The sequence below is a fragment of the Schistocerca nitens genome, chromosome 5 (assembly GCF_023898315.1).
Source record: "Schistocerca nitens isolate TAMUIC-IGC-003100 chromosome 5, iqSchNite1.1, whole genome shotgun sequence".
NCBI classification, from domain to species: Eukaryota; Metazoa; Arthropoda; class Insecta; order Orthoptera; family Acrididae; genus Schistocerca; species Schistocerca nitens.
Genome location: NC_064618.1, coordinates 181998968 through 182024952, shown reverse-complemented (window position 1 = coordinate 182024952; position 25985 = coordinate 181998968). Strand labels below are relative to the sequence as shown.

At 41.5% G+C, this 25985-nt stretch overlaps 1 protein-coding gene across 3 annotated transcripts in view; it reads right to left on the bottom strand.

The window, feature by feature from the left end:
• Window positions 1–25985, bottom strand: part of LOC126260186 (uncharacterized) — a 296244-nt gene that overhangs the window by 249424 nt on the left and 20835 nt on the right. For all 3 annotated transcript variants that reach the window (XM_049957462.1, XM_049957463.1, XM_049957461.1), the window contains exons 6-7: window positions 14668–14892; window positions 5168–5267 (exon numbers count right to left, since the gene is read on the bottom strand). In XM_049957462.1, the coding sequence (XP_049813419.1) occupies window positions 5168–5267; window positions 14668–14892 (325 nt within the window). The remainder of the gene's footprint in view (window positions 1–5167; window positions 5268–14667; window positions 14893–25985) is intronic.

The window sequence follows — 25985 nt, the reverse complement described above, 5'->3', positions numbered from 1 at the left end:
TGGCTCAAGTAAATCACCCTTGTGTAGACCCTCTATGTACACCTTCCACCTTTCTGCTTTCCCTTCTTTGCTTAGAACTGGGTTTCCATCTTAGCTCTTGATATTCATGCAAGTGGTTCCATTTTCTCCAAAGGTCTCTAATTTTCCTGTAGGCAGTATCTATCTTGCCCCTAGTGATATGCGCCTCTACATCCTTACATTTGTCCTCTAGCCATCCCTGCATAGCCATTTTGCACTTCTTATCGATCTCATTTTTGTGAATCTTGTATTCCTTTTTGGCTGCTTCATTTACTGCATTTTTGTATTTTCTCCTTTCATCAATTAAATTCAATATTTCTTCTGTTACCCAAGGATTTTTATTAGCCCTCGTCTTTTTACCTATTTGATCCTCTGCTGCCTTCACTACTTCATCCCTCAGAGCTACCCATTCTTCTTCTACTGTATTTCTTTCCCCCATTCCTGTCAATTGTTCCCTTATGCTCTCCCTGAAACTCTCTACAACCTCTGGTTCTTTCAGTTTATCCAGGTCCCATCTCCTTAAATTCCCACCTTTTTGCAGTTTCTTCAGTTTCAATCTGCAGTTCATAACCAATAGATTGTGGTCAGAATCCACATCTGCCCCTGGAAATGTCTTACAATTTAAAACCTGGTTCCTAAATCTCTGTCTTACCATTATATAATCTATCTGATACCTTTTAGTATCTCCAGGATTCTTCCAGGTATACAACCTTCTTTTATGATTCTTGAACCAAGTGTTAGCTATGATTAAGTTATGCTCTGTGCAAAATTCTACAAGGCGGCTTCCTCTTTCATTTCTTCCCCCCAATCCATATTCACCTACTACATTTCCTTCTCTCCGTTTTCCTACTATCGAATTCCAGTAACCCATGACTTAAATTTTCATCTCCCTTCACTACCTGAATAATTTCTTTTATCTCATCATACATTCCATCAATTTCTTCGTTACCTGCAGAGCTAGTTGGCATATAAACTTGTACTACTGCAGTAGGTGTGGGCTTCATGTGTATCTTGGCCACAATAATGCGTTCACTACGCTGTTTGTAGTAGCTTACCAGCACTCCTATTTTTTTTATTCATTATTAAACCTACTCCTGCATTACTCCTATTTGATTTTGTATTTATAAACCTTTATTCACCTGACCATAAGTCCTGTTCCTCCTGCCACTGAACTTCGCTAATTCCCACTATATCTAACTTTAACCTATCCATTTCCCTTTTTAAATTTTCTAACCTACCTGCCTAATTAAGGGATCTGACATTCCACACTCCGATCCGTAGAAAACCAGTTTTCTTTCTCCTGATAACGACGTCCTCTTGAGTAGTCCCCACCCGGAGATCCGAATGGGGGACTATTTTACCTCCGGAATATTTTACCCAATAGGACGCTGTCGTCATTTAACCATACAGTAAAGCAGCATGCCCTCGGGAAAAATTACGGCGGTAGTTTCCCCTTGCTTTCAGCCGTTCACAGTACCAGCACAGCAAGGCCGTTTTGGTTAATGTTACAAGGCCAGATCAGTCAATCATCCAGACTGTTGCCCCTGCAACTACTGAAAAGGCTGCTGCCCCTCTTCAGGAACCCGTTTGTCTGGCCTGTCAACAGATACCCCTCCCTTGTGGTTGCACCTACGGTACGGCTATCTGTATCACTGAGGCACGCAAGCCTCCCCACCAACGGCAAGGTCCATGGTTCATGGTTCCTGTATGTAAAAAGGGTAAAAGAATGGCCTTCATAATTACAGTCTTTTATCCTTAACATCAGTTTGCTGTAGAATTCTTGAAGACAGTAAGAGTTCAAATATAATAAACTTCCTTGAAACAGAAAAGCTTCTGTATACTAATTAGTACAGATGTAGAAAATATCACTTGTGCAAAACTCAGCTTGCCTTCTTCTCACGTGATATCTCATTAACCATAGATGGGGGGTAGCAGCAGATTCTATGATCCTAGATTTGCAGAAAACATTTGTCACAATGCCCCAAAGCAATCTGTTGACCAGGTCTAAGCATAAGGTTTAGGTTCCCAGATATGTGAGTGGCTCTATGACTTCTTAAGTAATAGAAACCAGTATTTGGTCCTTGACAAAGTGTTTTTCACAGACAAGGATATGAGGAGTCCCCCAGTGAAGTGTGACAGGACAACTCTTATTCCTTCTATACATAAATGATGTGACGGACAAGATGACCATCAAGTTCCAGCTTCTCTGCTGACAACATTGCGGTGTACCAGCAGGTGTCATTGAGTGACTGTAGGAATGTGCAAGATGACTTACACAAAATTTCTATTTGATATGATGGTTGGCAGCTTGCTCTAAATGTAGAAAAATGTTAAGTTGATGTGGATGACTAGGTAAAACAGTCTTGTAATGCTCGAACACAGCATTACTAGTATGCAGCTTGACACAGCCACTTTGATTAAATATGTAGGCGTAACACTGCAAAGTTACATGAGATGGAACAAGCGCATCAGGTTGGTAGTAGGGAAGGTGAATGCTCAACTGTTTTATTGAGATAATTTTGGGAAAGTGTAGCACAGCCATTAAGGAGACTGTGTATAGAATGCAAGTGTGTCCCATTCTTGAGTTATGTTCAAGTGTTTAGGATCCCTACCAGGTCAAATTAAAGGATGACATTGAAGCAATTCAGAGGCATGCTGCTAGATTTGTTAACGGTAAGTTCGATCAGTATTTAAGTATTACAGAGGTGCTACATGAACTCAAATGGGAACCCCTGGACAAGATGATGATCTTTCCACAAGGAACTATTGAGCAACTTTAGAGAGCCAGCATTTGATGGTGCTGAATGATTCGACTGCCACCAGCGTACATCGCACAAGACCATGAAGGTAAGAAACTAAAAATTAGGGCTCATGCGGAGGCTTTTAGACAATCTTTTTCCCTCACTATTTGCGACTAGTAATAGTACAAGGTACCCTCCACCATGCACCACACGGCGATTTGTGGAATGTGTGTGTAAGTGTAGATGCAGGTCACTTCCGTAATCTGGAGGGAGCGACGAGAGGGAGGGGATTGGGGGGCGGGGGGGATGGATGTGTGCTTAAATTAAGAATTAGTAGGACTAATACATTCAAATGGGAAAGATGATGAAGGCCTCTTTACTCATATGATTATAAATAAAAACAACATCCATCAATGATGGATCAGGTTTTGGGGCAGTTAGAAGTGGAAAAGGAAGAAATTACAAGTGAACAGAAAGTAGGTGAAAACACAACAAAAATGTGACAGTCTCTACATATTGAAAATTTTTAACAAGGGAAAGGAATATAAAGGCAAAATTAATTATGAATGTGGGACTGGCAGAAAGAAACTAAAGAAGAGATACGCTTCTGCACCACAAAGAGCATTCACACTGCACAGTTGCCTGCACTGAGAATTACTTGTGTCTCTTATACACATCCACACATTAGAAAACTAATGCATTAAATAAACAAATTGGACTAATGAATGACATAATCTGTGAACTTATGGATTTCTTGGTTATGAAAGTGACTTAATCTTCTGGCCAATACTGTCCATTCGCAGTCAACTTCAATCTTCAACCAACAAAGTATGCAGAGGCACTGTAGTAGCCAATGCCGTATGTGATGTTTCATTTCAGTGTCATATTCAAACTGTTTATTCTAATCTAGAGAGAGAGTGACGGAACAGTTTCTGACCTATCACTCAAATGATATACAATTCTTTTTGTCAGCAGATGGTTTATGTACTGCGTGAGGCAGATGGGGCTACTCTCCTACAGCATTCCTCCCACCCAATGATCAATATGTTGTTCACTCTCTTGATACATCTATTCATCACCTCCCCTTTTAAAGAACTTAGGCTAAGATAACCTGACATTTATGCCATTACTTAAAATGTTACCAACACATCGTCGCTGGAGACAAAGTTCCAAGGTTTATTATTCTTTACCTTTATTGTAGTTCTATGATAGATTACAAATTTTACTATAATGAGAAAGTATAACTAACCTTCCAAAAAAGATGTGATACAAGTTCTTGGACAATTTCACATGTTGATGGCTTTTGTAAGGAAAAGTTTTTAACATTTAGACATGCGGAGAGGTATGTTGCACCAGGGAAATACGAACTTCACTGCCGCTCCCCCCCCCCCCTCCCCATTTTTACAGCAGACTGTCTCGTCTTCTCCAAACAAATCATGCAAACCTGTGTTGGATGCTGCTCAGTCACAAAACTTTTACCCAGAAAGTGTCACCCTGCAGGTCAATTGCTGATAATTGCCCTTTTCTTCAGATTATTTTCACTCAGCTGTTTCTCCCACCAATCCAGAATCATTCAATTCATCATATAAAGTTCCCAAAATTCCTTATTCACTCAATAAATACAGCATGCTTGCAGCAGACTTACAGAAAACATCAAAACCTAAGGAGTACACACATGAATCTTAGAACAATGCAGTCCATCACAACAGGAGCTGTTACATTCATTACTAATTTTCTTTAAGCAATTCTATAAACTGACAATGAGAGCAGTACCTGTCAAAGGACAGGTCGTGAGATGTCTATACACTGTCTTCATACAAAATCTGTCCAGTTACTGAACAATAGGTGACATGTATCTTGAAATATCACAGCCCAAGGTATACTACGGCACAGTCTTTTAAATGCAGTGTCATGGCTCAAGTTACTCTCAGGCCTGGTCACCAAAATCTCAACAGTATGCCTGATAGGCAGCAAATGTAATTTTTCAAAACCAATTATAAGCATGTTTCAATCAGTTATAGTTCCCTAAAGACATTTTTATTTATAAACTTTTAATATAGTTACACAAGTCCAGAAGGTAACACTATTTCTCTCTTTTTTTTTACACATTTGTCTGCAATTGAGTAGTATGCAACCCTGTAAAAAAAATTGTGCACATTTATATACCGTTTTTGCTATCATCAAAGGGACATGTTACCATACAACTCAGTTATCAAGTAAGAATACTAAGCACACCATTTTAAGATTACCAGATTCTAGACTGCAGAGCACAGCTTCATTTAAGACTTAATTTCTGTATTTTTAATTGTAAGTTATGGACACAAAGAGTTTCTTCATAATGACCCATTGAAGCCATCCTTTAAAAACAACAACAATAATAATAATAATAATAATAAAAACATACGTACACTTTGTCTTCTGATTGTATTTTCAAGCTCATCAGAACTGTTGACCACAGGCTCCGGAGAGTGAAACAGTGATTGTCTCTTTACACCTGGTCTGTCCGCACTGTAATTTAATACAATCAATATATTACATATATGCAATCATCATTTTGCCACAATTAATAACCTGCTCAAATTTCCTCTAAAGGTGCATAGTAAATGTATCTATAAATGCAGTCAACTATTACGATTTTTTTAAGCTCACTAATAAATGTACATAATTCATGTATCCTTGGTCCCTTACATCAGATCACCACAGAATTCTAAGTAACAGCCTTCTTCCATAACTGATTTGTGTTTAAGCACACACACTAATGCTGAGTCAAAACTACCTGAATGTTAAGCCCCCTCTACTGGTAAAAAATACTTGTAAACTTTCTTATGAGGAAACAAAGTGACTGGACAGTTCTTGCCTTCTGGGGATGAAATTTGAAGACTACCAGCATGCATTTAAAAAATCATGCCAAACTTTCAGACCTACTCTTTCTTACCTCATGGAGGAGACCTGGGAGATTTGGGAAGGACAGTAAAGAATAACAGGCCACACAGACTTCATATTGAGAGAGGTCCACCCGCTGTGAAGACAAAAGCCTTTGCATAGATCTTTTTCCTCTCTCCTTTTCCTGAACATGTGGGTTCCTCTCAATAGGGGATCTGAGTTACCTGCTCATTTTCAAACCTTCCCCAAACCACTCATTTCCTTCTCTGAGAAAGAAAAATGCAAGCTAGAAGATGGAAAACGTGCACTTGAAATGAAGTGAACAGTTGAAACTAGCCAATTAACAAACCGGCAAAAATTAATGCTTGACTGTCAAAGGTGGAAATAAAATCTGGAACTATTAACATATTTTAGCCTGCTGTAATTATGCGAACTAATTCATTTGACAACTCCCGGCCACAAAAATCCGTTTTGTTATCATTTAACGTGAGAGCAATAAACGAAGAGTAAAAAACAAAATCACTGAACGTAAACACAGGTCACATGGAGACGACCCACCTCACAACTCGGACTGCTCTGTGCATCAACCTGGGATCCATGATATTTCCGAACAGTGGCAATATTAAGTAGTGGCGCCCAGTCACACTTCCGTAACCAGAAGCGGGAGAAGGTACTACTCATACGCAACTCAACTGCACATGTACAAGAGCCCGCCCGCAACTGCTCAAACGAATCTAATTTAAACAGTTGTCACGTCACGCTCATCGGAAGCAATTTGTTATAAAGCTTGCATAGTGTTCCTAAAGCCTTTGACACACTTTGCTGTTGGCAGACGCTTGTATGAGCACTGTTTTGTTGTTGTATACGGCGCATTTCCTTGCAACTTAAGTTTTATTTTGGGTTTTTTTTTTTCCTCTCTCTCCAGTTCATGTTTTGTTGCTGCAGTATTATTCTGCAGTAGCAGGATACAATAATATCCTTTGTTGGAGTATTGGTTCTTACCAGTAAAAATCTCAAAAATTTAACTGAAAACTAAAGCAATGAAAAATTCCCGGAATTCTAAACAATTCCCGGGTTTTTCCCTGTTTTCTCCCAGATGAAACAATTCCCGGGTTTTCCCGGATCTCCCGGGTCGTATACACCCTGTCTGAAGTCTGTATAAAAAAAAAAGAAGAAAAGTGGGAAAGCTACCAGGCAAGCAGATTTTGATAAATTCCTAAAAAACTCACTGGAGTATGGTACTACTGTGCACCATTAATCAAAATTAGCCCCAAATATAAATAGAAAAAGAAACAGCTAAAATACTATACAGATGAGGTGGCTCTCATTAGGGAAGAGATACTCCGACTGTATAGAAAATATAATAATTCTTGTAGAGAAGGGCCTGAGCTGAATTACACTTCTTACTGAGCTTATTTACAATGTAAAAAGAACTACAAGACAAACTGATTCTGGTCAAAAAACTTTCATGTTAACATTACACAAAAGGTGCTCCCAACAAATGCAAAGCTGTGTAGGACACAATTATTCAAGTAAAGTCTGAAACTCACACACAAGATGCAGTGCTGGTCCACAAAGAACTTTCTACCATCAATGAACGAGCTGAAAGACTATCAACCAAACTGGTGCTTGTGCTTTAGATCATCTTGGTTGTGAGTCTCATAATAAGTATGCCATCTACTGGAATTTTGTCACCCCCAAGGATATTATAAAACCTGTGTCAAGATTCTCAAACTGCAGAAATATGGACTGTTATTGCTTCCCTATACAGAATTAAAACAATAACACATTTTTATCTGTCAACATTTTTCTTTCATTTTTAATGTGTGTTTAGAACCTAGAGTTTTACCTGATGCACTCAAAGCTGCTTAAGAGATACCAGTCTTTAGAAAGGGAGATCAGCATCTGCCCCCAAAATGTAGACCTATTTTTACTGTCCCAAATATCTTCACAGTTTTTGGGACTCTAATGAACAACAAGCTACATAACTACTTCAGAAAGCACAACACACAATTTGGATTCCAACATAGCAAAAATACCACTACAGCTGACGCTGAAGTTTATAACCAAGTTTTAACTGCATTTGAAAGTAAGAATCCAGTGTCAATTGTACTTTGTGATCTCTGCAAAGGCTTCAACTCTGCTTAAAAAACTGGCATATTATGGCATTCCACCTTTAGCTTCAATCAACTCATCTAAGCAACATGAGGTAGTTTCAATTGGGTAAAAACAGATACTCCTCACTGAAGGAAGTTTGGACTGGAGACCCATTGGGCTTGGTGTCCACTTTTTTCTTGGCCACAGTTTGTTGGTGGCTATTCATCATATGGACAGACAGCTTGATGGTTGTCATGCTTACATAGAATGCAGCACAGTGGTTGCAGTTTAGCTTGTAGACCACAAGACTGGATTCACAGTTAGCCCTACCTTTGATGGGATAGATGATAATAGTGACCGGACTGGAGTAGGTGATTGTGGGAGGATGTATGGGACAGGTCTTGCATCCAAGTCTATTACAGCGATATGAGCCATGACGTAAGGGGTTGGGAGTAGGGGTTGTGTAGGGATGGACAAGTACATTATGTAAGTTTGGTGGATGGCAGAATGCCACTGTGGGAAGGGTGGGAAGGATAGTGGGCAGAACATTTCTCATTTCAGGGCACGACGAGGGGTAGTCTAATCCCTGGAAGACAATATAATTCAGTTGCTCCAGTCCTGGGTGGTAACGAGTTACGAAGGGAATGCACCTCTGCAGCCGGAGTATGAGACGTTAGGGGATGGTGGGAGACTGGACAGATAAGCCATGGGAGATTTGTTTTTCTACAAGGTTGGGAGGATAATGACAGTCTGAAGACTTCAGTACGACCCTCAGTATATTTTGAGAGGGACCACTCGTCACTGCAGATGTGACAATCACAGATGGCTAGTCTGTATGGAACGGACTCCTTAGTATGGAATGAGTGGCAACTGTCGAAGTGGAGATATTGCTGATGGTTAATAGGTTTGATATGGACAGACGTACTGACGTAGCACTCTTTGAGGTGGTGGTTAACATCTAGGAAGATGGCTTATTGGGTTGAGTAGGACCAGGTGAAGCAAATGGGGGAGAAGTAGTTGAGGTTCTGGAGGAATTTGTATAGGGTGTCCTCACCTTCAATCCAGATAGCAAAGATGTCATCAATGAATCTGAACCAGGAAAGGGATTTAGGAATCTCTGTTTTTTAGGAGGATTCCTCTAGGTGGCCCATGAATGGGTTGGCATAAAATGGTGTCATGCGGGTGCCCATAGCCGTACCCAGATTTGTTTGTATGTAATGCCTTCAAAGGAGAAGTAATTGTGGGTGAAGATATAGTTGGTCATGGAGACTAGGAAGGACGTTGTTGGTTTGGAATCTGTTGGGTGTTGGAAAAGATAGAGCTCAATAGTGTTCATATGCATTAGGGATTTTGTGTAAAGGGAGGTGGCATCAATAGTGATTAGCAGAGCAGGAACTGTGAGAGTCTGTGGAAGAAATGGTTGGTATATTTTATATAGGAGGGTAGGTTCCATGTAATAGGTTGAAGGTGGTGTTCTGTGAGACCAGAGATTCTCTCAGTGGGGGCACAGTACCCCGCCACAATGGGATGTCCTGTGTGGTTGGGTTTAAGGACTTTAGGAAGTATGTAGAAGATAGCAGTGTGGAGAGTGGTAGAGGTGAGCAGAGAGATGGACTCCTGGGAGAGGTTCTGGGATGGGTTTAAGGATTTGAGGAGTGAATAGAGATTCTGCTGGGTTTCTGGAATGGAATCATTGTGGCAAAGTTTGTAGATGGATGTATCTGACAGCTGGCAGAATCCATTCACCAGGTGATCCTTGCAGTTCAAAACAAAAGTGGCAGAGCCTTTGTCCGCAGGTAGGATTATAAGGTCGGGGTCAGTTTTTAGATGGTGGACTGCGGTTCTTTCTGCAGATGTAAATTTAGTTTGCACGTTGAGGGATTTGGGGAAAGATGGTGAGGCAAGGTTCAAGGTTAAGAAGTTCTGAAAAGTTAAGAGGGGGTGATTTGTGGGCACTGGGGGTGGATCACAGCTGGATGCAGGAGTGAACTGAGTCCAGCAGGGTTCAACATTGGCCTCTGGTTGAGTCCGATTTGTAGGGTTGGTGGTGAAAACGTTTTTCCACTGTAGGGACTGGGTGTAGGAGAGAAGGTCTGTTAACTAGTCCTGCATGACTGAATCTGGGAGTGGGGTGAAAGGAAGGCATTTGGAAAGGACTGATCTTTCTTTGGGGGTAGGGCTTCTGGGGTAAATGTTCACGGCTGTGTTTCAGGTCTGTTTAGGTTCTGCAATCTGTTTGGTAGTGGAAGGGAGTTTTGGAGGGTGGAGTAAATGTTTTACGTCTAAGAGACAGGGTTCATCAGCTATGAGGGGATGTGGGAGAGACTTGGAGGTTGTGAAGGTGGTGAACAGTGGTACTCCAAGGAGGGAGTAGGAAGTGAGCAGGTTGGAGAGTTTTTTGAGGTGGTATTGTGCATGTTGTTCTAGTTCCTGGAGGGCAAGTGTTTCAATGTGTTATCTGTTCCACAGCAGGAGACTTTTGCGGATGGCGAGAAGGTACTGCAAAACGTTTGGGCTTGGTTGATATGGTTCTGCAGGCCTATGCTGGTGAGGGTTAAGAATTGGCAGAATCTAAACACAAAGAGGTCATTTTGGAAAGAGGGGTGGCAGCTGGAGATGAATAATTTGCTGGTAAGGCCATCTGGGGGGATTCCATGAGCCAACAACAACACAAGAAGAGTATGTGGCACTGGGTTCTGTCTAGAGATAAGGAAACTTTTCTGTACTGACGCAGATGGAAGGAGAAAGGATCAATGGTGGTGGAAAAAGTGGAAAAATTACATAACGTAGAATTACATCCAAAAAATTGGCAAAAATACACCCAAATACATGAGGGATGAAATGGATGCAAAAGGGAGAAACACTGAAATCTGAATGAGCTGACAATGGCGAAAGGTGAAAACTCACTAAAATTGGCTTGAAGTCACAGTGATATCAAAGAACATGCGTATTACTGTGGGTAGCAGATCTGAGGGTGGGTAAGTGTGAAAAAGGGGAACAGCAGATGTGACTGGATGAGGTAGAATTAATGGGTGTGAACAGGGATAGAACGGAGAAAGAGTGGGGATGGAGAGGGGTTTGTAGGATGAGATACAAAATAGTGTGGCACTGGAAAAGTGTTGGAAATAACATGTGAAAATACGGGAGTGTGACACAGGGACAGTGATCAATTTGAAGGTATATGATTAATGATATCAGCAGGAATAATGTGGGACTTAAAGATACTGAACCAACAATCAGCGTGGTCTTGTAGCCATCTGTTGTGCGCAACTGCGATGGTTGATAGAGTGTGGTTCGAAAATAGAGCGTGCAGTGCAGTTTGTAAGGCAACAAAAGAAACACAGGAAAGGAGAGAAAGAAGGACGGATATTGAGTATAGTAATGCATGAGCCGTGCGTGGCTCGTGTTCCCGCCTTCATGTATTTTACACACTGATTTTGACGTACTTCCACCTCACTACGTTCATTTAAATTACTACTGTCACTGAGTTGCTGCTTTGCCTGACCGTGGGCGGCACTAGCAGTGTGTATCGATATATCCCCTCTCGTAGTATCTTTGCTCGACTGCTATTTACTTTCCAGTTGTTGTCTGTCATAAGGAGTTCAGGTCGCGAGTTCGGGTGGCCAGTCAGTTGGAACACGTCTCGAGCGCAGTCCGGACCTGCCAGTCAGGGAGTTGCAATGCGGCAATAGTGCAGTCAGGCTGGAGCAGCAGTGAGGTCTGCATCAACATGGCTCACCCAACCATTGCCGCCACACATCACTTGAGCCAGGCCACGGTTTTGGTGGGTCATCGGTCGGTCATGCTACCAGACGACGCGTTATGGCTCGCCAATCGTTCATGAGTCAGGGGTGTGTGTGTGTGTGTGTGTGTGTGTGTGTGTGTGTGTGTGTGTGTGTGCGCGCGCGCGCGTGCACGCGCATAGACTCCCGATTTGTCTTCGTGCGTCCTTAGTTACTGTTGGGGGTCTTCGTGCAAATGTTTGTCAGGTTGTGTGTGTAGTTGGCGTTATTTCCACTAACTACTATTTTAGATGTTGTTGGCATTCTGAGGTAGTCAGTCGGTTGCTGCGGACCAGGGAAGATATCTCCGCACGGTTGCAGTTGGCTGGGTCCGCTGGCGGTCCCTGCGCAGTGTCTGAGCATGTGTGGAGCTGTCTGATCACTACAAGCTTCGTAGCTCACCGACCCAGGACGTCAAAGTTGATAACCATATTGGTTGACTACAATTCAAGTGCACCAGCAGAATTTTCTGCCTTGTGGCCGTTAGTGCATTGGTTACCTGCCCTGGCCACTAACGTAATTTCAGGCAGTGTCCTTTTCTCACCTGTTTTCACTATCCAACATGATGTGTAGTTTTGACAGCTTAATACATATTTCTTGTGGATAATCATGCCCTAACATTTTGTGTTTGAATTCTCATGTACCGATTGGTGGCAAGAAAGTCGTTTGTCGGTCGGTCCGTGGCTGTCCCTAGTTTGGGTTCCGAAGGATCAAGTGAGGTTGGGCTCACCACCTGTCTCACCTAAGTGAACAAGGGCAGAAATACCCCCTGGAGGCTCCTGAGTGCGGTTGTCTACTGTCTTTCTAACCAGTGTTTAAATGTCTGTTTATAACCTATCATAGTCAATGATAAAAAAATTATTGGTTTTACTGTCTTTTATAGAAGTAAGTTTGAATTCTGGCAAGTGGATATTTGCTGAAAGATTATTGCTATTATGTTGTCTTTTCTTTAGTCCGGTTTCAGCTAATTAAGATTTGAGGCTTATGGTTTTTTTTTTAATTTTCGAAAATTAATTGTGGGGCTTCAGCATTGGAACCTTATTCTTAAAATTACCTTTCAAGCTTAAACATTGCAGCCTACTGCCTTTGAAAGGTTATGGTAATTTATTGTATTGCATTTGATTTACGTATATCTTTTTTACTGTTGCCTTGAGGCTTTCTTTCAGCCTAGCTGTAGTTATTTTGACTGCATTTGCATCTTGATTGTCAAGACTTCTTGTTTGGAGGCCTTCAGCTGTGAAATATTCGGAGTTTGAAATTCGTAGCTGTAAAGGTTCGGCTATATGCTGCTTTGGGCGAGAGGGAGAGGGAGAGGGAGAGGGAGAGGGAGAGGGAGAGGGAGAGGGAGAGGGAGAGGGAGAGGGAGAGGGAGAGGGAGAGGGAGAGGGAGAGGGAGAGGGAGAGGGAGAGGGAGAGGGAGAGGGAGAGGGAGAGGGAGAGGGAGAGGGAGAGGGAGAGGGAGAGGAGAGGGAGAGGGAGAGGGAGAGGGAGAGGGAGAGGGAGAGGATAATTGTTGTCTTAAGTAATTCAGATGATCGAAAATTCAGATAAGTGTATGAAAAAAAACATTTTTATTATTAACTCTAGAAAGTATTATAATCTTTTAAGTAAGTTGTCATATGGTTATCTTTCTACAGTTAATACATAATGTTAGGTGATTGATTTTGTAAAAATGAGCAATGTAAGGCTCTTCCAAAAGTTCATTAATCAGTTTCTTCATCACTTTCCTATGTTTACTCCCAACTTCACTGTCAAGTTTGCAGGTGTACTTCAAAACTGAATCAGTACTCTTTTTAATAGTGCTTATCACAGAGATACCCTCAACTCTCACCATTCTTAATGGCCGACTTACAAGCAGTTTCTCCTTTTTTAAAAGAGCAATAAAATTTATCTTTAAGCAATAATACCACACTCTTGCACTTTGACAGACGCAGTACAGCATAGCAACTGCTAGCTGTCTAACTCAAACAATAATGGAACTTGCATGTCAGAGAGCAGGTGGGCAGTGCCAGCATGACGTGTATGTGCCCACACTGACTAGACTACAAATAAATTTGCTCATGGTTCACAATCTAGATAAACATGAATCCACATAACTGAGATCTGGATAATCAAGTCTTCACTGTACATCGTCTGCAGAAGAATCGAAGAGCTTGATTATTTTTTTTTTTTTTTTTTTTTTTTTTATACTTGCAGTTTTATGTTGTGCATAGAATATTGAATTACTTCTTAACATCTTTCGGTGTAATGTGTAGCTGGGGAAATACAGCACCTCTACCGTTTTGGTAATTGCCAGGGTTACTTTGTTTTTATCCATGGTGACCGCTTCTAGAGCACTGGAAACTCCCAGGACAGTGACATACATTTTAACAAAACTTCTTCAGTAAATGTGCAATGAAACCAACATGAACAACGTCCTCCATCTTCTCAAATCTACATTCGATCCAGGTTTCTCTGAGACGTGAAGACTGCTGTACACAGTCACATATTTGAGAAATCTAGTAAAGTTTGACTAATTGTTTGGTCATGTACAGAGTACTTAAAGGTGCATATGTACATGACAGTAAAAATGGGAATAACAGTGTGGGAAAAATGAAGGTTTAAAAATGGATGGATGAGAAGAAGAATAATCTATAGAAAATTGTGGCTGTCACCTTAAGTTAACAGTATGAGACTGTCTCCTCAGAATTCTCTCTTTATAAATGTTTATCCAGTGCACAAGATTAAGCCATAAAGCATTTAGCGGTAGTAGTTCTCATACGCATTTCTTAAGTCACATTTAATTTGGAGAAGAGAATGAAAACCTTAAAAATATTTGCAATACTTCCAACATTCAGAATAGGAACAGTCAGCATTTTGTCTAGGAACTTTGTGCGCAACTACAAAATGTCTTGCCTCAATATATAATTCTTGGCATCTGTAACATTCATTCAGGTCCTTCAAATAACATTTCTTATACTTATGCTCTTACCACTAAAAGAAGAGTAGTTGAGTTGCAAAGCAAAAGATAAGAACAACCATTGAACACACACAAGATATGCAGTATTTTAAATAAACAAACCTATTGGAAATCTATTGCAAATCTCTTGGCTGAATGAGAACACTCAGTGTGTTAAGTGTAGGTGAATAACTTCTAAATGGCTCACCTTACATTGTAGAAACCTCTCCCTTTAGAAACAGTTCTGCTGCTGCCTCCCGACTGAAGGCTACAATGAATTCCTTTCAACATAACTCCATTAACTTCATCATAGCCCAAACATTCATCATCAGAATAATCATCAATAAAACTGCCTCTGCCCACAGTAGGTACCCTATGTTCCTGGAGGTACACCTGTCTGAAACTGCCTCTTCCAAGCCCGATGCCACTCTTTCTGCAATGAGAAACACTTCATCATCTAAGGTAGCAAAACCATTATAAAAATTACTGAAACAAGATGGTACAGCACAAAAAGGTATTTACAAATCATACTGTTTTGTACACACAGACTAGTTGGCGATCAAGCAGGAAGTCACTTTCAGCAATGAGATTAAAGCACAAGAGAATAAAATAAAACTACTATACTTACAAGACATGAACAGAGTGCCTCAAACTCATCTGTACATTTTTTACTATGCTATGAATGCCACTGGAATTTAAAAACAATAACTTTGTCACAATATTATGGGATTCGCAGTTTATACGAAAACCTCTTGTAAAGTGAGTGATGTGGCAAACTGCAAGATGGGACCCCACGTGCAGCAAAAACACAAATTATACTGAAAAACGCTACGTAGTAAGCTAAATACTGAATTTTAAAGTAAGACATCCACATTAATGTCAAATAGTGCAACTTCACCCAGTCACAATACATGTATCACCATGTTTTAAGACAAATGGCCACAGTTTTCATCACAGGTAGTATTTTCTTTCATAAGACATTAAGTAAAACAAATGACATTATGATTTAACCATGTAGCACATGTCCAGGAACTGTTTCTGAAGAGTCAGCCCCTGGTTCTGAATCATTTGTATGTAAGTTCCAACAGGGTTGTGTTTTTGACATGTCACATTTACCACAGAAGTTATGAGCTTGCGAAATGCATATCACTGGGCATAAGAAAATCCTGGTTAAAGAAAAAACAGGATCGAATGGGAGGTCACCTCGGGACATGGCAGGCGGCAAGAGACTTCCCAGGGGACCGCATGTAAGGCCTCCTCAGTCTGACAAACAGGTCACAGGTGCTGTCTGTGGTATACACTGTCCCTCAGCCAGATGCAGTTGCTTGTTGTGTTTCAGAGGAAATCTCTCAGTCTGCAAGATTCGAGCAATATGGGATTATTGGTAATTTGGAGCTCCAATGTTAGTCGCATTATGGGGCCCCTTCGGGACGTGGCTACCAAGGGGGGGAAGAAAGCCAAAGTGCACTCCATGTGCACACCGGGTGGTGTCATTTCTGATATGAAATGGGTCCTTCCGGATGCAATGAAGAGCACAGTGTCCAGTGAATTGCAGGTGGTGGCTCACATTGGTACCAATGATGTGTGTCACTTTAGATCGAAAGAGATCCTCTCAGGTTTCGAGTAGCTAAAAAAGTGGTAAAGGTTGCCAGTCTTGCTTGCGAGATGAAACCAGCGCTCAACATTTGCAGCATAGGCAGCAGCACCAATTGCAGACCTCTGGTAGAGCTGAATAGGTCTGAATCACATGCTCAGGTGGTTCTGCAATCACGTATGTTGCAGATTACTCGACTTGCGCCGTAGAGTGGTTGGATTTCCGGTTCCGCTGAATAGGTTAGGAGTCCACTACATGCAGGAGGCAGCTACACTGGTAGCAGGGACTGTGTAGTAAGGACTGGACTTTTTTTTAAGTTAGAGGGTCTAGGGAAAACACAAAAAGGGCTTCAGTCTCAAAGGATGCTGGTTGAACACAGGAAGAACATAGATCCAGGAACCATCAGTATAACAGTTCTGAATTGTCGCAGCTGTGTTGGCTTAGTACCAGAGCTCCTAGCACTAATAGAAAGCACTGATGCTCAAATCGTTACAGGCACTAAATGCCATACATAAGTCCAGCTAAAATTTTCGTGAAAAACCAAACAGTGTTCTGGTGGCGTGTTTGTTGCTGTTGCTTATAGAAAAATTGAAGGACATAGTTCCTGTGGGTTAGTATGGTCAGAGGTCATTCTTGCCAACCAGAATAAAATAATATGAATATAATAGAAAGAAACATTCCACATGGGAAAAATATATTAAAAAACAAAGATGCTGTGACTTACCAAACGAGAAAGCGCTGGTAGATAAGACACAATAAAAAACACACAAACACACACACAAATTTCAAGCTTCGCAACCCACGGTTGCTTCATCAGGAAAGAGGGAAGGAGAGGGAAAGACGAAAGGATATGGGTTTTAAAGGAGAGGGTGCAAATTTCTCGACCTCCGCTATCGGGTGGAGAAATGTAGGGTCCCCCTGAATAGGTCAGGCGAGCACTACACGCCGGAAGCAGCTACAAGGGTAGCGGAGTACGTGTGGAGTGCACATGGGGGTTTTTTAGGTTAGAGAATTCCCTCCCTAGGCCCGACAAGATGCCTCCTGAGACACAAGGTAGGAGTAGAAAAAAATGCAACAGGGAATAACAATATTAATGTGCTAATAGTAAACTGCAGGAGCGTCTATAGAAAGGTCCCAGAACTGCTCTCATTAATAAACGGTCACAACGCCCATATAGTACTAGGGACAGAAAGTTGGCTGAAACCAGACGTAAACAGTAATGAAATCCTAAACTCAGATTGGAATGTATACCGCAGAGACAGGCTGGACAGTGAAGGGGGAGGCGTGTTTATAGCGATAAGAAGTGCAATAGTATCGAAGGAAATTGACGGAGATCCGATATGTGAAATGATTTGGGTGAAGGTCACGGTTAAAGCAGGCTCAGACATGGTAATTGGATGTCTCTATAGGCCCCCTGGCTCAGCAGCTGTTGGGGCTGAGCACCTGAAGGATAATTTGGAAAATATTTCGAGTAGATTTCCCCACCATGTTATAGTTCTGGGTGGAGATTTTAATTTGCCGGATATAGACTGGGAGACTCAAACGTTCATAACGGGTGGCAGGGACAAAGAATCCAGTGAAATTTTTTTAAGTGCTTTATCTGAAAACTACCTTGAGCAGTTAAACAGAGAACCTACTCGTGGCGGTAACATATTAGACCTTCTGGTTACAAACAGACCCGAACTATTTGAAACAGTTAACGCAGAACAGGGAATCAGCGATCATAAAGCGGTTACTGCACTGATGATTTCAGCCGTAGATAGAAATATTAAAAAATGTAGGAAGATTTTTCTGTTTAGCAAAAAGTGACAAAAAGCAGATTACAGAGTACCTGACGGCTCAACACAAAAGTTTTGTCTCAAGTACAGATAGTGTTGAGGATCAGTGGACAAAGTTCAAAACTATTGTACAATATGCATGAGTATGTGCCAAGCAAGATCGTAAGAGGTGGAAAAGAGCCACCGTGGTACAACAACCGAGTTAGAAAACTGCTGCAAAAGCAAAGGGAACTTCACAGCAAACATAAACATAGCCAAAGCCTTGCAGACAAACAAAAATTACGTGAAGCGAATTGTAGTGTGAGGAGGGCTATGCGAGAGGCGTTCAATGAATTCGAAAGTAAAGTTCTATGTACTGACTTGGCAGAAAATCCTAAGAAATTTTGGTCTTATGTCAAAGCGGTAGGTGGATCAAAACAAAATGTCCAGACACACTGTGACCAAAATGGTACTGAAACAGAGGATGACAGACTAAAGGCCGAAATACTAAATGTCTTTTTCCAAAGCTGTTTCACAGATGAAGACTGCACTGTAGTTCCTTCTCTACATTGTCGCACAGATGACAAAATGGTAGATATCGAAATAGACGGCAGAGGGATATAGAAACAATTAAAATCGCTCAAAGGAGGAAAGGCCGCTGGACCTGATGGGATACCAGTTCGATTTTACACAGAGTACGCGAAGGAACTTGCCCCCCTTCTTGCAGCGGTGTACCGTAGGTCTCTAGAAGAGCGTAGCGTTCCAAAGGATTGGAAAAGGGCACAGGTCATCCCAGTTGTAGAATTTTGGAACACGTATTATGTTCGAGTATAATGACTTTTCTGGAGACTAGAAATCTACTCTGTAGGAATCAGCATGGGTTTCGAAAAAGACGGTCGTGTGAAACCCAGCTCGGGCTATTCGTACACGAGACTCAGAGGGCCATACACACAGGTTCACAGGTAGATGCCGTGTTTCTTGACTTCCGCAAGGCGTTCGATACAGTTCCCCACAGTCGTTTAATGAACGAAGTACGAGCATATGGACTATCAGACCAACTGTGTGATTGGATTGAGGAGTTCCTAGATAACAGAACACAGCATGTCATTCTCAATGGAGAGAAGTCTTCCGAAGTAATAGTGATTTCAGGTGTGCCGCAGGGGAGTGTCATAGGACCGTTGCTATTCACAATATACATAAATGACCTGGTGGATGACATCGGAAGTTCACTGAGGCTTTTTGCAGATGATGCTGTGGTGTATCGAGAGGTTGTAACAATGGAAAATTGTACTGAAATGCAGGAGGGTCTGCAGCGAATTGACGTATGGTGCAGAGAATGGCAACTGAATGTCAATGTAGACAAGTGTAATGTGCTGCGAATACATAGAAAGATAGATCCCTTATCATTTAGCTACAAAACAGCAGGTCTGGAATGATCACATAAAGTTGATCGTCGGTAAAGCAGATGCCAGACAGATTCATTGGAAGAATCCTAAGGAAATGCAATCCGAAAACAAAGGAAGTAGGTTACAGTACGCTTGTTCGCCCACTGCTTGAATACTGCTCAGCAGTGTGGGATCCGTACCAGATAGGGTTGATAGAAGAGATAGAGAAGATACAACGGACAGCAGCTCGCTTCGTTACAGGATCATTTAGTAATCGCGAAAGCGTTACGGAGATGATAGATAAACTCCAGTGGAAGACTCTGCAGGAGAGACGCTCAGTAGCTCGGTACGGGCTTTTGTTAAAGTTTCGAGAACATACCTTCACCTTAGAGTCAAGCAGTATATTGCTCCCTCCTACGTATATCTCGCGAAGAGATCATGAGGATAAAATCAGAGACATTAGAGCCCACACAGAAGCATACCGACAATCCTCCTTTCCACGAACAATACGAGACTGGAATAGAAGGGAGAACCGATAGAGGTACTCAGGGTACCCTCCGCCACACACCGTCAGGTGGCTTGCGGAGTATGGATGTAGATGTAGATGTAAGGAGTCATTCCAATCCCAGGAGCGGAAAGACTTACCTTAGGGGAAAAAAGGGACAGGTATACACTCGCACGCACGCACGCACACACGCATATATACAGACACAAGCAGACATATGATCCATTTACTGACCTCCCAACTCAAGACGAAAAAATTGCTGAAAGGTTCAAAGAAAACTTGAGTTTAATTTCAAACATGAACAGCACTCACACAATTATAGTCGATGATTACTTCAATTTAGCTACAATATGTTGGTGAAAACACATGTTTAAATTCAGAGGTAAGCAGTATCACCACCAGAATTTGTGCTGAACGCATACTCTGAACATTATTTTGAGCAGTTAGTTCATGAATCCATGTGACTAGTAAAAAGTTGTGAGAACACACTTGATCTCTTCGCAACAAATTATCCTGAGCTAATAACAAGCATCAAACCACATACAGGGATTAGTGAACACAGGGTTGGGAATACTGTAACCTTCAAATCCTCCAATAACAAACAAAAAATACACACACCATATGTGGCTCGCGTTCAAAGAAAGTTTCGACAGCAACTGAGAGATTTACACGAAATAAGAGCTGATGCCCCTTGGTACAAAAAACAGATCACAACACTGTTGCAGAAACAATGAAAAATGCATGAGAAACTTAAACATATGGAAAATCTCCAAAACAAGCGATCTTTTACAGAAGCTCAAATTGTAGCGCGGACTTCAATGTGAGATGCTTATAATAGTTTCCACAACGAAACTGTCTCGAAACCTAGCAGAAAATCCGAAGAGATTCTGGCCATATGTAAAGTATGCTAGTGCAAGACACAATCAATGCACTTCTCTGTATGGTAGCAATGGAAATACTATCAACAACAGTGCTGCCAAAGCAGAGTTGCTAAACACAGCCCTCCGAAATTCCTTCAGCATAGAAGAAGAAAATATTGCAGAATTTGAATCAAGAACAGTTGCCAACATCAGTAACTTGGAAGCAGATGGCCTCAGAGTAGTGAAGCAACTTAATTCAGTTAATGAAAGCAAGTCTTCCGTTCCAGACACTCTAACAATTAGGTTCCCTTCAGAGTATGGTGATGCAATAGCTCCATACTTAACAATCTTATACAATCATTTGCTTGATGAAAGATCTGTACCCAAATACCGGAAAGTTGCACACGTCACAGTAATATTTAAGAAAGGTAGTAGGAGTAATCCACTAAATTACAAGCCCATATCATTAACTTCGATATGCAGCAGGATTTTGGAATATGTATGGTCTTCGAACATAATGAAATACCTCTAAGAGAACTGTCTACTGACACACAGTCAACACAGATTTAGAAAACATTGTTCTTGTGAAACAAAACTCACTCTCTACTCACACAAAGTGTTGGGTGCTACTAACAAGAGACTTTGAATTCATTCCATATTTCTAAATTTCTAGAAGACTTTTGATGCTGTACCACAGAAGTGGCTTATAGTCAAATTGCATTATGGAATATCATCTCAGTTATGTGACCGGATTTGTGATTGTCAGAGGTCACAGTTCATACTAATTGACGGAAAGTTGTAGTGTAAAACTGAAGTGATTTCTGGCATTCCTCAAAGTAGTATTATATCCCCTCTGCTGTTCTTTATCTATATAAAGAATTTAGGAGACAATCTGAGCAGCTGTCTTGGGTTGTTTGCAGTTGATTCTGTCATTTATAGTCTAGTAAATTCATCAGGAGATCAATCAAAAATTCCAAAACGATCTGGAAGATATATCCAATATGAAAATTGGCAATTGACCCTAAATAATGTGAAGTGTGATGTCACCCAGATGAGTGCTAAAAGGAATCCGTTAAATTTCGGTTAGACAACAAATCAGTCAAATCTAAAGGCTGTGAATTCAACTAAATACCTAGGAATTACAATTAAGAACAATTTAAATTGGAAAGAACACACAGAAAATATTGTCAGGTTGACAAACCAAAGACTGCATTTTATTGGCAGAACACTTAGAATATTTAACAGATCTACTAAAGACAGAGTCAGTCTGTGTCTTGTTTTGGAGTACTGCTACGCAGTCTGGGATTCTTACCAGACAGAATTAACGGAGTACATCGGCAAAGTTCAAAGAAGACCAACAGGCTTTGTATCATCACAAAATAAGGTGGAGAGTGTCACTGAACTGATACAGGATTTGGGATTTATATCATTCAAAAAAATGGTGTTTTTCACTGCGGCTGAATCTTCTCATGAAATTTCAATCAATCTTTCTCCTCAGAATACGAAAATATTTTGTTGATGCCAACCTACATAGGGAGAAACAATCGTCATAATAAAATAAGGGAAATCAGAACTTGCACAGAAAAGTGCAAGTGTTCATTTCCCCACACACTGTTCAAGATTGGAATAATCCTATATTATTGTGAAGGTGGTTCTATGAACCCTCTGCCAGACACTTAATTATGACCTGCATAGTATCCAAGTAGATGTAAATATGCAAAGAAAAACTGAAAATCAAACAGGGTATTATTGTTTCGGCTGGAATTTTGATTGGCTTTTGAGTGGCTCCTGATTGACTATCTTTCAATTCAATGTTTTCCTCTACGATTTTCTTTCCATTTCTGCTAAATGTATCTATGCAAGCTAGTTATGGAATGACACGTCCAAATGGATGTCTTGCTGCTGCATCACGATGCTGCTGTGCAACATAATCTAAATGAGAAATAGAAGATTTGTGTATTGTGTGTGATGGCCCCATTTGCTGGTAAGCGATATCTCCTCATTTGAATCCAACAGAAATGTCTGTGTACAACAGGATCTAACCAGATACCATTTTTGAGCTGATAGCATTCCCTCATGCAACAATGACAACCGTTTGAACTAACATGCAGCAGAATATTCATGAATAAATTATTCACTCAGTGTTGCCAATTACATGCAAATTTCAAATTAATGCCAATACTTTCAACGAATTTCAGTGCTATGAACTTCACTTTTTGTTTTGATACTAATTTAACTAGAAGTCATTGTATCACATACATAAAATCAAAGCAATGGATAGTACACAAATAAAAAGTGACTGACAGTAAGTTCAAGTTTAACAGCAAAATCAATTCATATGTAACAATAAATCTGTAGCGGAAACAAAAAAAAAAACACACACACAATGGAACCGTCAGGGTTAAAACAAATAACTTCTGGCAGTTTTTGCACCAACATTACTATTCAGGTATGAAAGCAGATTATACATAATGAATCAGTCATGAGAAGATTAAACCACTCTCCAAATCCACTGTGTTAGCATATACAGTATAACCCCGCTTTTACATTCCTGAAATTAACATTTTCTCACCGTTTACAGCATTTTTATCACTCCCGTCAAATTTCCTATGACCACAATGTTAATTCACACCAGATTTTGCATCAACGTATTTATATTTTTCCCTTGATTCACCCTTTATGAAAAAATGTTTGTGGAAAAAAAAGCTGACGTAAAATGATGCTGGCACGATGTTGGCCATCAAGTAGTGTTTACAAACATCATGTGCTTATGTTTCTTGACACCAGGTTGCTCTACTGAGCAGATTAAAAACTGTAAACATGTAAAAGTCTGAACAATTTGTGCTGTATCTCTACTATGCGTGGTGACTGATACGAATAACTAGGTTCGTACAAATAAATATATCATTACCAACCACAACCATTTCCAAACTGTCTCTACAGCGCATGCGCAGTTCTGTGTTTGTTGCAATCGTCTTCACACCTCTGTCAAACCATATTTAGTGTGTTTCGCCTTTTGGCCGCTTGTAGCGCAAGTTGACACCTTTATTCAGTTTGTGTTATTCAAATGTTTTTGTGTCATACAGAAAAACCATGTAAGTGATAGTTTGCGAGTGTTTGGTTTTCTACATAACTGAGGAAGCACAGTACCGGATAATCTCAAAAAGACGGCTATAGTTCGAGAGCATGGGTTGTGTAAGGATGGACGAGTATATTGTGTTGGTTCGTTGGACGGTGGAATACCACAATATGAGGGGTGGGAAGGATAGTGGGTAGGACATTTCTCATTTCAGGGAAATGGCGGAGAATGTAATTCAGTTGCTCTGGTCCCGGATGGTACTGAGTTACAAGGGTAATGCTCCTCTGTGGCCAGACTGTGGGATTTTGGGAGGTGGTGGGAGACTGGAAAGATAGGCATGGGAGAGTTATTTTTGTACAAGGATGGGAGGATAATTATGGTCAGTGAATGCTTCAGTGAGACCCTCGTTATATTTAGAGAGGGACTGCTCGTCACTGCAGATGGGACGACCACAGGTGGCTAGGCTGTATGGTAGGGACTTCTTGGTATGAGAGGTGGCAGCTGTCGACGTGGAGGTATTGCTGGTGGTTAGTATGTTTGATATGGACAAAGGTACTGATGTAGCCATCTCTGAGGTGGAGGTCAACATCTAGGAAAGTGGCTTGTTGAGTTGAGTAGGACCAGGTGAAGCAAATGGGGGAGAAGTTGTTGAGGTTCTGCAGGAATGTGAATAAGGTGTCCTCACCTTCAATCCAGGTAGCAAAGATGTCATCAATGAATGTGAACCAAGTGAGGGGCTTAGGATTCTGGGTTTGTAGGAAGGATTCCTCTAGATGGCCCATGAATAGGTTAGCACAGGATGGTGCGTCACGGGTGCCCATAGCCTTACCACGGATTTGTTCGTAGGTAATGCCTTCAAAGGAGAAGTAATTGTGGGTGAGTACATAGTTGATCATGGCGACTAGGAAGGAGGTTGTTGGTTTGGAATCCATAGGGCGTCAAAGGTAGTGTTCGATAGCAGTACGGCCATGGGCATTAGGAATGTTAGTGTACAGGGAGGTGGCATCAATAGTGACTAGCAGGGTACTATGTGGTAAAGGGAATGCAACTGTGGAGAGTCGGTCGAGGAAATGGTTGGCATCTTTTATATAGGAGGATAGGTTCTGGGTAATAGGCTGAAGGTGTTGGTCTACAAGAGCAGAGATTCTCTCAGTGGGGGCACAGTAACCGGCCACAATGGGGCATCCTGGGTGGTTGGGTTTATGGACTTTAGGAAGCATGTAGAAGGTGGGAGTGCGGGGAGTGGTAGGGGAGAGGTTCTGGGATGGGCCTAAGGATTTGAGTAGTGATTGGAGATCCTGCTGGATTGGTGGAATGGGAATGGAGTCCTTCCGCCACGTAATCCTTGCGGTTCAAAACTACAGTGGTGGAGCCTTTGTCTGCAGGTAGGATTATAAGGTTGGGATCAGTTTTTAGATGGTGGACTGCGGTTCTTTCTGCAGATGTAAGGTTAGTATGCATGTTGAGGGATTTCGGGAATGATGGTGGGGCAAGGTTCAAGGATAAGAAATTCTGGAAAGCTAACATGGGGTGGTCTGGAGGTAGTGGAGGTGGATCAAGGTTGGATGGAGGAGTGAACTGAGTTAGCCAAGGTTCAATATTGGTCTGTGGTTGAGTCTTATTGGTCGGGTTGGTGGTGAAAAAGCGTTTCCACTGTATGGACTGGGAGAAGGAGAGAAGGTCTTGAACTAGTCCTGCATGGTTGAATTTGGGAGTGGGGCAAAAGGTGAGGCCTTGGGAAAGGACTGATATTTCTGTGGGACTAAGGCTTCTGGAAGAAATGTAAATGACTGAGTTGCAGGTCTGTTAGGTTTTGAGTTCTGTGTGGTGGTGAAAGGGAGTTTTGGAGGATGGGGTAAGTGAAGTAGGTCTGCGAGACAGGGTTGGTCAGCTATGAGGGGGCGTGGGGGAGGTTTGGAGGTGGTTGTAGAAGTGGTGGACAGTGGTACTCCGAGGCGGGAGTAGGAAGGGAGCAGGATGGAGAGCTTTTTGAGGTGGCGTTGTGCATGTTACTCAAGTTCCTGCACGGCAAGAGTGTCAATGTGTGTTATGGGTTCCAGGAATTTGGGATTACATAGCAGGAGAATTTTGCGGATGGAGAGAAGGTACTGCAAGGAGGATTGGGCTTAGTTGATATGGTTTTGCAGGATTATGTTGGTGAGGGCTAAGATTTGGCGGAATCTGAACAGGTGGAGGTCATTGTGGAAAGAGGGGTGGCAACCAGAGATGGGTAATTTGATGGTAAGGCCATTAGGGGGGATTTCATGAGACAAGCAACAATGCAGGAACAGTACGTGGGACTGGGATCTGGCTAGGGATAAGGAAAATTTTCTGTATTGACGCAGA